We start from the raw sequence: 16,835 nt of genomic DNA, 5'->3' as shown, positions 1-16,835 counted from the left end.
GTGTGACATTGCATGCTTGCAACACTATGTCTGGCTACATGGGACCTGGAGATTTGAGCATAAGTTCTTAGGCTTTGAAGGCAAGTGCCTTAACATCTAATCCATCTCTCCAGGCATTTGATGCATTGCGAGCATTAGTCCTGTGACAGAAACCAGAATTCAATATATAATCTTTGCACTTCTAGAAATTAAGCTATAGTCTGCTTAGGCAAAAAGGTTCAAACTGGTATGGAGAGATGGCTTAGCAGTTAAGTCATGTCCCTATGAAGCCTAAGGACCCAGGTTTGATTCCCCAGTACCCACAGAAGCCAGATGCACAGGTGGTCCATGTGTCTGGTATTTATTTGTAGTAGCTGGAGGCCCTGGCATTCCCATTCTATCTACCTCTTTCTCTCTCTCAAAATAGATACATAAATAAAATATTTTTTTAAAGTGCTCAAAACTATTGGGTGTGGCAGCCCACACCTATAATCACAGCACGTAGGAGGCTGAGTCAGGATAATCACAGTGAGCACAAGGCCAGCCTAAACTATGTAGTGACTTCAGAACAGCCTGGACTTCATGAGATCCTGTCTCTGCCCTACCCCTCAATGTTCAAACAATTGCCTTTCAAAGAGAGGGATAACTTTATCACAGGCAATCAATTTGAGGGGGAAAATGATCAGTAAACCTTTAAAAGAAAGGTTCACAGAACCAATAGCCATCATTATCAAAGCCAGTAATTCAAAGTATTCAAGAATTTTATAGATATACACCACATTGTGACTCATAACAAGTTTTTATGACATACTGAAGTGGGGACTGATATTATAAGTGATTTTAAATCATCCCAGATTTGCAGTTAATGTGGTTTCCTACAAGAGCACAGTTCACACTGGTGCCTCTATCTGTCTGCATGTTCTTTGCTGGATGCTGCCATGCATTACTTTCAAATAATGGTGTCAAAATTATAATTTAAACTGTTTTTAAATCACAAAGAAGCATTTTCTTCATGATTTAGTAAGAAATTTTACTATATGGCATAAATTAAATCAAATTTCTTTTCCTATCTGAATCACCTTTCTTTTTGTTATGCAAATATCACTAGGAGCTTTCTAATAGGTTTCCTTTCATGCATTTTAATTTATGTCTTTTATCTTATTAGAAAATAAGCTATGTTCTAGTGACAAAATTATGCATCATCTTCACTGAATTTATTCACTATTTTATTAGTATTTTTGTAAACTATCCCAATTATCCTATTCTTTTCTGACATCTCTTATAATAAAATAGTGATATTTGAAAGTTGGTTGAAACAAGAATAATATTGCTATTGAGATTAAAATTAAAAATGAATTTCAGAAAATGACATACCAATAAAGCCATGGCATTTCATGACCACTGTTATGTAGCCTATTGGGTTTAGGTAGAAGTTGTAGGCTGGGGAGATGACTCAGCAGTTATGAGCACTTCCTGTGTAAGCATGAGTACCTGGGAAAATTACAACCACCGCCAGGCCTGTGGGATGGCACGCTGCCTATATTTCACAAGGCTCATGGAAAGAATATGATGTATCATGGTACTTCCATAATATAATGGCAACACTTTTAGTAGATTTTCCTAATCAGAAAAAAAAAACAAACAATCGGAATGTATGTGTGAAGATTTATTAATTTTACATTTCATTTCCATTATTACTGTCAACCTTAAATATTTCGTGTTGATGAAAATAATGACTGTGAAGTCTTAGGGATAGAGTTAGAATTGTTATTAGATGAAGAAGAGTTGTCTGGTGACCAGTAGACTTGACGAAGATGGGAGCCTGAGGCTGTCACTGTTGCCTTGAAGGATTCCCTTGATTTGGAGCCCCTGCTTCTATGTTTAAGAAATACAACATCCTACTAAATGGACTCTTGGGTCCTGAGTTACCAGTAGCTTCCGTGGGCTTGGCTAGGAGAGAATCTTCTTTAGCTTCTCTCTTGAGAAGGAAAGCCACATTAAGGAAAAGGCACAAAGTCACTTTTTTGAAGCCTGTGGCCCAGCCATAAAATGAATAGGTTCATGTTTAGGTGTACCTGAAAACATAGGCTCACCTTCGCAAGGGAGTCTGTCATCCTACCTCATCAATTCACACTCATTTTAATTTGGGTTAAGAATATACCAAGGATGCTAGCAACATGCTTTGCTGTATGCTAAAGATACCTGTTGTAAACATATAAGCTTCAATAGTGGTAGTTTTCTAAAGTAAAGGCTTCCTGCGTGTGTTATGAGAGAAGATTCTGACCTTGACATTTCGTCGATTTCTGATTGCAGAACGTCAGATGGTGGCAAAGTGGTTGGCACCATAGACGTCAGTGTCGTGACGATGGGGGAGATTGAGGACGGGGAAGCTGACCACATCACAACAGATGGGCAGGGACAAAAGGTAGGATCTCAGTGGGCTCGCTGCACACATAGATTACACATGCTCTCCACTGCCAGGTGTCTGTACCATCAGCACTCTGAGGGGTTTGAAATCTCATTATTCCAAAAGCTAAATGAGGAAATCAGCTCTAGGGGCTGGAGAGATGGCTTAGCAGTTAAGGCGCTTGCCTGCAAAGCCTAAGGAGACAGGTTCAACTCCCCAAAACACATGTAAGCCAGTTGCACATGGTGGTGCATGCATCTGGAGTTCCTTTGCAGTGGTTTGTAAATGTCAAGCATTGGTGAGGTTTTGCCTCAGATCCTCCAAAGGACATTTTCCCCACATTCCAGCCTGATTCCCCTTAGAGTTCACATATGGATTATCTTTTTCCCTATTGTGCAAAATTCTTGATTTTTTATGGAGGAAGCAGAGATACCTAGGAAGTTAAGCAGGACAGCAAGTGTAAGAATAGGCAGGTGTCTTAGAGGTCTTCAAGATGTTTGCTTGCAAAGCCTAAGGACCCAGGTTTGATTGCCTAGAACCCATTTAAGCCAGCTGCACAAGGTGGCTCATGTGTCTGGAGTTCCTTTGTAGTGGCTAGAGGTGCTGGTGTGCCCATTCTCTCTTTATCTATCAGCCAGTCTATCTCATAAATAAATAAATAATAACATTTATAAAAGAAAGAATAGGCAGCTGGCCATTCCTGGTCCCATATCTATACAGCACAACAGCAGAAGCAGCAGCATTTCTCACTTCAGAGTAGCACTGCTTTCCCACACTGAGCTTATTTCTGGCCACTTCTATATCCTCCTCTTGGCTCACCCAGCCCTTGACATCAGCTCATCATTATTATTAGACAGCGAATGTCAAGTGATGCTCTTTTCATGCACAGAGAACTTTCTGCTTAAGACTCCTCTTGCCACAGCCCCATATAATGTTTCTGGGTCAGTAGACTTTAAAAAAAGAAAGAAAAAAAGGATGAAATGGAGCTCTTCTAGAAATAGCAAGTGGCAGTCTCTGTTCACACCTTGCATGAGTCATAAGTTGACAGAGGAGGGAACATGCCAAATATTACTGGCATTGTTTTTTTTTTTTTTTTTTTTCCTGTCTGGAGTTTTAGGAAAGAAATGACCCTTTGCAGTCTTTCTTTGTATTAACTATCAGCTCCCTTGCTAGTCCCTGCATATTTAGGATTGATTAAAGAGCATACAGTCAGGTCCAATATATACATTATCTATAGGAATTATATGGAAATAACTTTATCTCCATGCTCTCCAAAGTGCAGGAAAAAAAATCAGCCAACATGAACATTTTTAATAATTGCATAGGCATGGAGTCTTCTATAGATGTGCTTACCCTAAACTTCGTAAGAAATGTATGCACACAATCTGTTGCTAATGGTGAGTTAGGTCTCAAATAGCTGACATAGGAGAAAAAAAAAAAAAAGGTAATTTAGACAAAGAGGTATCTTAAAATAGCATCGCTCTTCATAGTATTTCTGATTTGAGAAGTACTGTGATTATGGGCTGAGAGTTGCACATGTGTCACTCAGACATAGGTCAAAGACCGGAGCTCCCACCAGTCAACTCGGGACGCTGTAACTAAATACCACAGACTGACCAGCTTAAACAGCAGAAACTAATTTTATTTTTTAATTTTTTATCACTTAATTGTTTATTTATGGAGGCTGGGGTGGGGAGAATGGGTGCACCAGGGCCTCTCACCACTGAAAACGAACTCCAGATGCATGCGCCACCTTGTGCATCTATCTTACGTAGGTGTTGGAAAATCAAACCTGGGACCTTAGGCTTTGCAGGCAAACACCTGAACCACTAAGCCATCTCTCCTTCCCCAGAAACTTCTTTTCTTAAAATTCTGTAGGTGAGGGCTGGAGAGATGGCTTAGCGGTTAAGCGCTTGCCTGTGAAGCCTAAGGACCCCGGTTCGAGGCTCGGTTCCCCAGGTCCCACATTAACCAGATGCACAAAGGGGCACACGCGTCTGGAGTTCATTTGCAGAGGCTGGAAGCCCTGGCACGCCCATTCTCTCTCTCTCCCTCTATCTGTCTTTCTCTCTGTGTCTGTCGCTCTCCAATAAATAAATTTAAAAAAAAAATGTGTAGGTGAGGCATCCTCACTCAATATACCAGACAATTTAGTTTCTGGTGAGGAGAGAATGAACGTTAGTTCATATAATACTACTTTTTGCATATTAAGGGTTATGTGTTATGTTTATACATCTTGAGAAAAACATACATGGTAGAAAATCATAAAGTAAGTATGCTGTTAAGTTGAATTTATTCCAATGTCTTCCCATTGGGATGGAAGCTGTGAAGTAGGAAGGTCTTGCTTTGTAAAATAATAGGGACCTTCTGTTGGGAATCATAAGCTATTTTTGAGTCTAGGGTTACGTCCATGTAGGAAAGAAGTGATTTAGGATAGTGGCTTGATCTCAGTGAATTTCAGATTTGGCCAAAAAGGCTCCATGTAAACGGTCCTGGAAGTTCTGGTGATGGTGCTCTTCTTCTGGACAATAGGATGGCTTAGAGCTATGACTAGTTACTTCATGGAGGGCCATAAGCGCATTGTGAAAGCATTTCCAGACTCAGGTTATTTGATTTGACTTCTCGGTAAATAACCAACCATTAAGCATGCTAGAACAGAACATTGACATGATACATAGATTGTTTATGGAAGATGTTTTAATGGCCTTTTATAAACTGAAGGGAACAGTGAAATATGGAAAATAGGGGAAATAAATAACTTCCAGTATGTCCAGGCCTCAGTGCACACCTCTCCATTGATTTGAGCAGTGCATTTCCAAATCAGCAATGGATAAAGAGAAGAGGACTGTCTGTGATTCTACCCGGGGTGGTCAGAAAAATGATTGAGTACTTTTTCCAAATTTATAAATAATGAGATGAATGTTTTTATAGAACAATAAGTAGTGGAGTAGTAATGTCAAAAGTATCATTGAAACCAATACTTGGAATTACTTGTGGACCTTCTGAATAGGGCACATGCATTCCTTCATTAATGGTGTCCTCAGGGAAGAAATGAGGGGTTAGAAATATGAGTAAGGAGATAAATGTTAGAACAGCTCAAAAATATCCCAAAGAATTCTTAGACAACCTGCTGGTGAGGTGAGCCTGTGGATTCCTCTGAGCAGAGCCTCCAGGAACTGCAAAAGGTTAAGTGCTTCCCTTAAACTGGCCAAAGAGTATTGATAGTAGTTATCTTGTTGCTGGGGGAAAGCACTGAACAAGAACAGCTCATAGCAGGAATGTTTTTCTTTTGGCTTACAGTACAAAAGGGAAGCTTCATGATGGTAGGGGACAGAATGGCATGAACAGAGGCTGGACATCACCTCTTCAACAGCAGGTTGAAAATAGCAAGACCAGTGAGCTGAACTCTGGCGATGCAGTAACACCCCTAACCTGTCCCCAACAACACACCACCTTTAGCAAAGCTCTACCTCCCAAATTGCTATCAGCTGAGGACCAAATATTAAAAACACATGAGTTCATGGGAGACACCTGATTCAAATCAGCACAATCTTCTAGGATTTTCTTTTTAAATTTTAGAGAGAGCAAGAGCGAAAGTGAGAGCGAGAGCGAGTGAGAGAGAGAGAGAGAGAGAGAGAGAGGGAAAGAGAGAGATTTGGCATGTTAGGGCCTCAGCCACTGCAAAAAAACTCCAGATACTTGTGCCACCTAGTGGGCAAGTGCACAACATTTTGTTTATAATTACTTGTTAATATCTGCTATGCTTACTTGCAATATTCACCCTTCCCTTTGATCACAGTACCAGGAAACAGAGGCTGGATGTGTCTATGAAGATTAGTCCTTTATCAGTCTCCTGAGGCCAGTAGAATGAACACTTCCTTCTGTCAGTAGGGATAGAATATTCTGGCTTTTTCTTCAGACATATGGTGATATGCTCTTCTGGGACTTACCATTTTGTCCAGAGAATATTTCGTTTTGCAGATGTCTTGAATCTGTTCCTTCATGGCCTCCACAAGTAGTCTACTGACAACCCTCTTATTGTATGAGCATGGGTTTGTATTGTTTGGTTGGAAACGGAAACATCCTTTTGTTCTATGAAATAAAACATTCAATATACCTTGTCTTTTAATTTCAGAGCTGTCTTACTTAAAATCTAGAAAATGATTTATTGAAAGGAACCTCAGTAAAAGAAATGCAAATACTTTAGGAGGCCAACATGACTTATGGCATAAAGATGGTATCTTTTGTGTATGGGAACAGCTCTTTTTCTTTTCATGTTCTTACATAAGTAGCCTTTATCCAAAACTGAAGTGTATTCTACGCTTATGTAATCTAACATATCACATATATGTGGGAGTATATAGCAAGTTAAACAAGCTTTGTAATGAACATAAGGCTGTAAATGGTTTACAAAATGATTTCTTAAAATCTAAAAAAAAAAAAAAAAAACAACAAAAACCTTCTTGGCCTCATGTTTCTGCAAGCAAAATAAAAGCATTTCATTTCTCATTTTGATTGTTTTCAAATTTTTCACTTTTATTTTTATTCTATTCTTTCCTAGTGTGCACTGGTGTGTGAATGTGCAGCCCCAGAAAGTGTGAACGGGAAAGATAACTTACCTTTTTTGAATGCAGGTATGTAAGTTGGTTTTGGACACATATTAATGTCATTGAATATATATATTTAATGTCCTTTGAATTCAGCACTGAACTTGTACAATATTCTCATAGAATTATTTCTGAGCAGTTGGTAAGCCAGAAGGAGCAGCAGAATGGAACAGTATCTATAATTTTAAGAAAACTTTGTCTATATGATAAAGCAAGGAAATTCTTTCACTGCTGAATTTAGGATTTGGAACAAGAAACTCACAAGACAAACTAAGTAATGACATGTGGAGCTTTTGTTGTAATTCACTTTCTAATCAGGTAATTCAAAAATTAAAGTAAAATCTGTAGGAAAATAATTATAGCCACATTGTGTAGATACATATATATTTATTTATTTCTAGGTGTATATCTCTTTACTGTGTTATCCTAGTGCTATATTTGAATTTCAGCAAAGCACTGAATAATATACTAAGGGAATTTTTGAATAAAATTATGTATTATACAATTAAGATGTCTATAATAATTTTAATGTATAAAACTAGATACCTAATTTAAATGTATGAGGTATGTTGCCTTAGTCAATTTTCTAAGGTGCAAGGGAACTATCATCATCAGCATTTTAAAAATTAATTATACACTTTGTATGGACACACCATATGTTGATACCATCATTTTCCTCCTCTCTGCCCCCATGACCCTGGGGGCTCCCCTCAGTTGGATTTCTGGTATTCACCATGAAGTTGTGGGTCATGAATTGGAGAGTAGCAGTCAATCACTGTGGTGGGGGGCAATGCCTCTGAATATTCTCTCCTAACCTATGGCTTTTACAATATTTTTGCCCCCTCTTCTGCAAAACTCCCTGAGCTGTGGTGGGTATGTTTTACGTGTACTTTACTGTTGAGCTCTCGGGAGGTTCTGGATTTCTGCTTTGGTGTGTGTTGAGTATCCTCAGTGTCTGTCTCCTTCATGCTGGTGCAGGTTGTCAGTCTTACCATGGAAGCAGTGTTCTTGCTCATCTCACCAGTTCCTCTGTGGTTCACCTGGGCCCTGACTGATATGTAATGGATAGTTCATCTTCTGCCAGGGAGTCAGCTATCTGTCCTTGTCTCATTGATGGGATTTGGTTCTCCTCAGATCTTGCAGCCTTCTGAAAAACAAAAGCAGATTCTCCAATGAATAGTGGGCTTGAGTTGCTGGCATACCTGTCAGGCAACTTGAGGGACCATCAATAGGGATGGAAGAGTTCTAATTATCAAAATTTTTACAGATTAAGAAGTTGTTTCAAGTCAGGAAGGTGGCTTAGTAGGTAAGAATGCTTGCTGACCAAGCATGAGAAACTGAATTCAATCCTTGGCACATATGTCAAAAAGAGCTGAGCTTGTCCACACACACCTGGAAACTCACCCTCAGGGAGATAGAGACAGAAGGATTACTGGGGTTTGATAGTTAGCTAGTCTAGTTGATAATGGCATGCTCCAGGATCAGTGAGAGACTCAAGAAAATAACCCGAAGAAAGCAATAGAGGAGGATTCCCAACCGGTTCCTCAGGCCTTAACGCATGTACATGAGTCTGTGTATATGTACCTGAGCACACACATGCTTACCACATATCCACAGGGATATACTGAATACTACATATAGCATACCACACACACATACACAAATACATGCCACACACCAAAAAGAAAACAGAAAAGAAAAAATAAAATTTTGCTTGTCCCACAACTAGTAAATAGAACTGAAACCTGTTTGGATACTAAGACCTTTGCTCCTAAGATCTTGGCTTTTATTAAAAGCCAGTAATGATCAAGTTACTGTCAAAGAAAATAAATGTTGCTTTTTCTTGACTTGCCCTGTTGTACGTTTAAGTAATGATACAGTGGGCATGAGAATCAGATTAATGAGCAATATAGAACCTCAAAGACTTCTTAATATATGGTCTCTAAATTATTTGCAGCTTTTCTCTGTGGGAAGTAGGTCACAGCTAATAATAGAGCGTAGAACAAGGGAAGACGGCCCTCTTGGCTGTGCTTATACACACAGATAAAATCAAATCAAATTTAAGTGAGAAATATGTAAAAAAAATCAATTCTCGTTTATATAGAATGAGTGGTTACACCAAGAAAGAAGAGCTATTTCTCAGCCTGTGACCAAATGACATAGGATTTTTTGGTTGTTTTTATTGAGGATTTAATATGAAGAAGGATGAGCATTAATAGGGATGACAGATCTTCCCAGACAGCTAGACCAACTATACACTGATAAGTTATCAGTGTCCCAATGGAGAAGAGACCATGATAGAACATTTAAAAGTAAATTTGCATCCACTGATACCTGGGTCCAAGAAGTGTCTAACCTTTTCATGCTGTGGCATGATGCTGTCAACTGCAAATATGCTGGGTCTTATTCTTAACTATTTGGGTTACATGTGGCCTCTGTGAGACCTGAGTCATGAAGCCATACTACTTCATTCATACTATCTTGCTACAATTTCCTATTGGTCCATCATAATGAGACAAAGAGAAGAGCCAGAATTGGCAGAGGCATCTGCACCCTGCAGCTCATTTGGTGGAGGGAAAGATACAAAATATTGATTTTCCTCCTTTATGAAGGTGACAGTTTTGTTGTGATCTTCCACTTAGTTCTGAAGGTATTTCTAAATGCTTTTGGGCCTAATTACCTCAATGCATACTTAGGATATTTAAGAATAAAGAAACTATTTCCTTTTATTTCCCTAATATTAGGGAGTATTAGAGTCCAATCAGCAAATGTCATAAAGGTGAGTTATTTATTTATTTATTTATTTATTTATTTATTTATTTATTTATTTAATTCAATGTAAAGTCTCACTCTAGCCCAGGGTGGGTTGCAATTCACTATGTAGTCTCAGAGTGGGCTTGAACTCATAGAAATCCTCCTACCTCTGCCTCCTGAGTGCTGGAATTCAAGCCATGCATCCCCAGGCCAGGCTAAGGTTAGATTAAAAAATAATTACACATAAAATCTCCCAGTTCACTAGTGAAAGTACACTGTGCACATGACACATCTGTGTGACTTTGTTCTGATTGTACCTGTGTTTTTTTATTCTCTTTGTCTGCCTAAACACTGCAGCTTTGGTGGGAATCTTTTCAATTCTTATGTGCTTTCTTTTAATCAATCTGTAGGCAAAGGGAACTATTGACATTCTTCTCAAGGTTTGGCATTACTAATGCATTCTATGGAACATGCCAGTGTGGCATGAGTTATGGAGTCTTCACTGAGTGAGTGGGAGAGAATGTCATATCTCACAGTAGTTCTTCACTCTTCCACTTACATCTCTAGAGGTTTCATTCATAATTCAGAAAATTCACTTATCCATGACAAAAAGCAAAAACTCTTTGCCTGAAGGTCTTATCCTATTCACACGCTGTTAACTTTGCACACCTGTATGTGTTTGTTGGGAATTGAGGGTAGAAGGAATCTTCACAGCACAAGAAAGAGCAGTACGAGCAGAATTTATAGTTCCGTATGAAATATCTATAAGTACCTGAGCTCTAGGGGAAAACAAGCAGGGAACCAGAAGACCCAGCAAGTAACAGATACGTGATGCTCTCACTGTAGTTTGACTTTCTAACTGTGTAGCTCATAAAACAAAGTAGCTAAAGTTGCTGTTTAATAATTTCCTTTCTGTTGAAGCAGATTTGTAGTAAGAAAATTCTTTGCTGTCGAGGGGTGGGGAGAATGAAGAGAAATATAGTTAGTGAAATGTCTCACATGATTATAGTGTTATTCTGCTTAAGAATCCTGAAGAACAGATAGTCTTCTGGAGTGTTCAAGAATGCACACACAGAACTGGTATGGAAACCTAGTTATGCCAGCCAGATGGGTAGCTCTGACCAGCTGTTTGGTCTTTGCCCTATCAGTGGCCAAATTAAAAGGAACAGTTCTGATGTCTTTTTTGGCTATCAAATGTTTGAAGTGGATGTAGCATAGCTTAGTTTTTGTAAAACATCCCAACTTTTTCAAAAAGTTTCATAAGCATCTTCTTTTTAATCCATGGAGTCAAATAAAAACTCTGGCATCTAAAAATGTCTTTTGCAGGACTTGTCAGTTTCATTCATTTTTAAATTCAATTTTTAAATCATTGTCAACAGGCCAATTCTCTATATTTCTTCATTCTCCGTTTTTACTTGGTCAAATTGTAATTCAAATGGAGACTTCCTCCCATTAATCTTTCATATGCCAATTCAGGGGAGCAAATGATTCTGTCACAAAGATTCCTACAATTGTTCTACTTAGAGTGAGTTTCTGACTTTCAGCCAATGTAGGATCTGATGTGGAATCTTCCTGGAATGGATTCATCCTTCTTTTTCTATTTATTAATATTTTTAATTGACACAATTGTAGATATTCCCTTTGTATTGTGTGGCATTTCGGTCTATGTGTGCACACATGCATAATGATTACGTCAGGATAATTGCCACAGCTGTCACTTCAGACATACATCATTTCTTGGTGTCAGGAACATCCCAAATCCTCTCTGCTAACTGTTTTGGAATATTCAGTCACTTATTGTCATCTGTATTTCTCCTATGCAGTTGCACCCTAGATCCATTGACCATGTTCTCTGAACCTCTACGAAAATATCAATAAAGGATAGAAAATGTTGGTTCTTGGAAAAAGTTTCTAAATGCTACATGAGGCTTTTCAGTGAAATTTTCTTTATTGCATTATGTTAAGTGCAACAAATAAAGCACAGAATTCCATTCATCTTGAGCCATGAAATCTTCTTTTATATGCCTTAAAGATGGCTTTTGTGGTATATTTAAGTATATGCTGCCCTTCCTGTTCCTAGAGGACATATCTGACATTGGTGATTTCCAGTTCCATGATACAACTTGTAATCTAACTTAACATGAGGGGATGAACTGCCATCTTACATAAACAACATGCCATTCACCCCCTAGTGAAAGAATTCCTCACGCTTTTCTTCTTAATGAATCTGAGTCTTCTGCTTTGTGGAAGAGACTGAATTATGAGCTACTACAAATGGCATGATGCTTCTTTTCTTTTTTCTTTCTTCCTTTCTTTTTTTTTTTTTTTACATATTTATTTATTTTGTTTTTCTGAGGTAGGGTCTTGTTGTGATCCAGGATCACCTGGAATTCACTATGTAGTCTCAGGGTGGCCTCTAACTCATAGCGATCCTCCTACCTCTGTATCCAGAGTGCTAGGATTTAAGATGTGTGCCACCACACCTGGCCTCCTCCTCTCCTCCTCCTCCTCCTCCTTCTTTTTTGCTCTTTGAGACTATTGTATTTTTTTTTCCTAGTTTGAGTGACCTATAATTCACTCTATAGCCTCACATTTAAAAGAATCCTTCTACCTCACCCACCCCCAAAGTGCTGGGATTGAGGGTATGACCCAATATGCTGACTCTTTTCACTTTTTAACATTATTGCATATATGTTTTATTTTAACAGGCACTAGACTATTGAATATAAATTGAAGTTCATATTGTATAATATTCATCCTTTGTGACTAAACTAAAGCTTCAATCATGTAGAACTTTATCAATAACTTATTGGCAAAATAAAAAAAAATGTTATTAAGGAAATAATAGTTTCTAGTCTTGCTGAATGGATACATTTGAGATTTCAAGTGAAACAGAAAAATACCACCAATTCTCTCATATGGACCTTTTGATAAAAGTGATTCGAAGAGCAAGAGAGAAAAATAAATGCTGATACTGGCAATAATCACCAAGTGCTAAATTTTTGGGGACTTGGAGTTTGGATGTAGATCCAGTTTTGTCACTGATACCTCCTAAAATCCATGGTACCAGATACTGGAGGGTATCCAGGATCAGAATGCAATAGGAACTCACTAAATGTTGACTAATGGCTAGAGACATGTTATTATTTGATTTTATGCTTCAGGTGACATAATTGCTTTGTTATTCTTTCCACAGGAAAGATGCTAAAATTTAATTATTTAGGTTTGGAATGACATAGGTTATTTTCTTTAAAAATCTCCATAATGTCTAACTGCTGTTCTCATAAATCCCACTGAGGAGAGCCCTCAGTGAAATGGAATGGGGGCAGGGAGGAAAGAAATTAGATAGATAGATAGGTAGGTAGATAGATAGATAGATAGATAGATAGATAGATAGATAGATAGATAGATAGATAGTTTCGTGTGTGTATTTGTTTGTGTTTTGTAGAAAGTCTTTCTATGAACCCCAGGCTGGCCTTGCAAATTCTCTTCTCTCTGCCTCTCACATGTAACAATTATAAGCATGCATCACAAATGACTAGCATTTTATTTATGTGGTATTTTATATAATGTCATAGACTTTAACTGTACTTTACCATACCACACAATTGGACTAGATGTTGGGTATGTTCTCCTCACTAACACCTGTAGTCATGACACAGAATACTTTAAGAGTTTGTCAGAATCATCCCTTTCTGTACTCATATTCAGTCCCAAATAATTGTAGTCAAACACGAACTCTCAATTGGTCCTCTTTTTCCTTTTCATTCATATAATACTAAATCTACTGCCTTGTCAAATGTCAGGTGATGTCATTTTATTTTAGGAGCTCTAGTTTTCATTACTAGCCTGAGTCGTTTTTGCTTCTCTGCTTAAATCTATTTATAAAATTTGTGGTCATTTTAGTTTATAATGATGGCCCTGCCTCATGTTTCCTTTAAATGTTCTTTATTTTGAAATTGCATGGTAAATGTTGGTTTTCATTATGACATCTTCACACACATGTGTCGTGTGCTTTACACATTTCAGCCCCATTACCCTTTTGGTCCTCTCTTTCACACCCAATAATCCCAGTCCTCTCCTGAAACAATTCTCTAGTTCTAACTGTTGCTCCTTTCTCCTTACCAAACTTCTGTGTCCTTTACTTTATGTGATGCTATCTATTCCCCTAGGCTTTTTTTTTTTGGCGGGGGGATATCCATATGATTTCATGGCTATGTACTAAGACTTTAGACCGTTATTAAGCTTCAGAGAGGATAGTGAATTTCACAGGCAGTGGAGCCATCTTGCTGATGCCTTTAAGTGCTTTATTTCTGTGTTCTAGTCATGTCCTCTCATCCACTCCCAGTAAATGCAAGGGAGTTTAAGCAATATATGAAGATGATAGCATCCAAAAGTTAACATTCAGTGGAAAAGTGTGAGAAGCCCTTTCAACCACTGTGAGTGTGTCCTTCATCCTGGAACTTCCTTGATGAGGGGCCTTTAGTCAAGTCCTTCAGTGTTGGGGAGTACAGTGCCTGGTGCTCCTGTTACCCACCTCATGTGGAAAGGAATGATGAGCAGCGTCGGAGTTGCAGCATCTAAGCTCGGTTCTGTGGAAAGTTTTCCTTTCTTGACACTGTACCTAATATAGGTGTGCACTAGGAGACCCATGGCGGGGGGGTACATGCAGCTTTTCATTACTGTAACCAAAGATCTGAGGCATTGCATTCATAAAGAGTAAACTTCAGTCAGGCTTACAGTTTTGGGAGTTGTCTGAGATCGATGGTGCCATTGGCTTTGGGCAGCCTGGATAGGGTGGCACATCATGGTGGGAGAATATGGCTGCTTCATTCGCCAAGAAGAAAGAAAATGAGGGAGGAAGAGACTAGAACCAGAGGCCCCCTATTTCCCCTTGGGGGAATATCTCCACAATCCCCATTGACTTGAAAACTTTCCATGATGCTTCACTTCCTAAAATTTCTCTTATCTAGGAAGCCACCATCATAATGACTGAGTATTTAGCACATAGAAAACATTGGCTCTTTAAACTGACAGTTAAGGCACCACTGATATAGCTAGGATGATGGGAGATATGATGAGCAGTGAAGAGGAGAGAGCTGCTGGAAGGAGCCAGGACGGCTTAGCAAAGCTGCTTAGAGGACGCCGCAGCTGAGCTAACTCTAGGGCTGGACCCACTGAAGGCAGGAATAAAAGCGGGCGGATGCTTTGAGTTCCAAGAAATGCCTCAGACATGGGCATACTAGCAAACACATCTGTGAGTGCAGCAGGCTGTAGATCTTCCTTGTTTTGCAGCATGAAAGATGAGCAGACATTTAGCTGTTTTAGTTGTTTCTTTTCCTGAGTTCAGAAGGATGACAGAGGTGAAGAAATTCCTTCCTAGAATCATCCAAGATCTAAATCCAAATCCGTAGACTGTACTTGCCAAGTGTCACCCATTGGAGATGCATATTGCTTTTATGCCTTAGTATAGTGTACGTTTTATGTTTTCTTATTCTTGGCCATAAGCTGGTGGTGGGGGACGAGGATTTAGTGGGTTTGGCTGAATGAGGGAAACAGTGCTTTGTTTAGCTCAGCCTAAACCCTGTTTCCATCCTACATTTTGTTCCCAACTGGAAAGCAGAAACACATATAGGCTTGAGAAAACACCTTGAGAAACGTTACTATAAATGTCTTGGGAATTTAATTTTTGAACAGTTTATGGCGGCATACATTACACTTTTAAATTTTATTTTTTAAATATTCTTTTATTTATTTGACAGAGAGAGAGAAAGAGAGGCAGATACAGATAGATAGAGAGATAATGGGTACATCATAACCCCCTGCCACTGCAAATGAACTCCAGATGCATGCACTTACTACCTTGAGCATCTGGCTTTATGTGGGTACTGGGGAATTGAACTGGGATCCTTCGTCTTTTCAGGCAAGCACCCTAAACTTCACGCCATGTCTCCAGCGCTACCTTACCTTTTAAAAAGCTATTTCTTGGCAATTTTTGGCATTTGTTTTCTAGGATTCTCTCAGGATTTACTTATATTTTTTTCTTAGACCAATACTCAGCATGGTGTTTTTGAGATCTGTGTTTAGGGTTTTCAATTCTTGCCTATTCTTAAGAAAAAAGAAACAGATTCCCTTTCGGATGCATATAAGTCTAATATATTTTCAAGTACAAATGAAGGTGTATCAGTATCTAATTGTATTACAGGGAAATACCCTTAATATTATAATGTAGCATTTAGAGAAGAGGCAATATCTGTACACTCAGCTGAATAATTAAACCATTAAACAACTGCATAATTAAAACTACAGAGTGAATAGATTTTCTACAAGTAGGTTCGGTACATTAGAAGTGTGATTTTTGTAAAGCCCGAAACTATTAAAGTCAGATTCTGTTTAAATATGTAACTTACCACGTCCTGAAAGCAAGGGAATGTGTGAAGACAAGCACAGATGAGATTCCTCTAGGGAAGTACATCAAAGCTCCTTTTGAGGATTCCTTGGACTTAGAATCATAGTTCCAAATTCTTTCTGCAATTATCCCACTGATACCTGTGGTTGATCTTTTGCAGAAACAGAAGAGAGCAAAACATCTCTCATTATTGTGAGTTTATTTTCTCTGCCCTAGGTTGCTTAAGCAGCAGTATCATTTGTGAGATATCTGTCTCACTATTGTTGAACATTTCCTTGACATTTTTACTTTGGTTTATTCAGGATTGTCACATCTGGGTTTTGGCAACTAATGAGTCCTATGAACATGCAGTCAGCAGCTACCTTGTTGAACATTTCTGTTAAAAAAATAATATAGACATTTGAATATAGATGTGTTAAAATGACACCATCTCTCATTCCCTTTCTGCTCTTGTGTTCATAGAAGGACTGGACCTCAAGGGGAATGTATCTGTTGAGATCTGGTATAGTTTAGAATCACCCTCAGTAAGTCATCGAGGATTATGATATGGCTTTTCTCTTTATGGAAACTGTCACATATTTTTTTAAATATGTTATTTATTTACTTATTTATGAGAGAGAGAATGGATGGGTCAGGGTCTCTAGCCACTGCAACTGAACATGTGCCACCATATGCATCT

General features: G+C 38.5%; 1 protein-coding gene across 1 annotated transcript in view; it reads left to right on the top strand.

Annotated features, from left to right (window-relative positions):
- Window positions 1-16,835, top strand: part of Inpp4b (inositol polyphosphate-4-phosphatase type II B) — a 507,192-nt gene that overhangs the window by 260,029 nt on the left and 230,328 nt on the right. Inside the window, exons 9-10 of the mRNA XM_004655836.3 lie at window positions 2,293-2,404; window positions 6,948-7,020. Coding sequence (XP_004655893.2) covers window positions 2,293-2,404; window positions 6,948-7,020 — 185 coding nt within the window. The remainder of the gene's footprint in view (window positions 1-2,292; window positions 2,405-6,947; window positions 7,021-16,835) is intronic.

This window comes from Jaculus jaculus, chromosome 12 (assembly GCF_020740685.1).
Source record: "Jaculus jaculus isolate mJacJac1 chromosome 12, mJacJac1.mat.Y.cur, whole genome shotgun sequence".
Taxonomy (NCBI): Eukaryota; Metazoa; Chordata; class Mammalia; order Rodentia; family Dipodidae; genus Jaculus; species Jaculus jaculus.
This window is presented reverse-complemented; position numbering and strand designations above follow the sequence as displayed.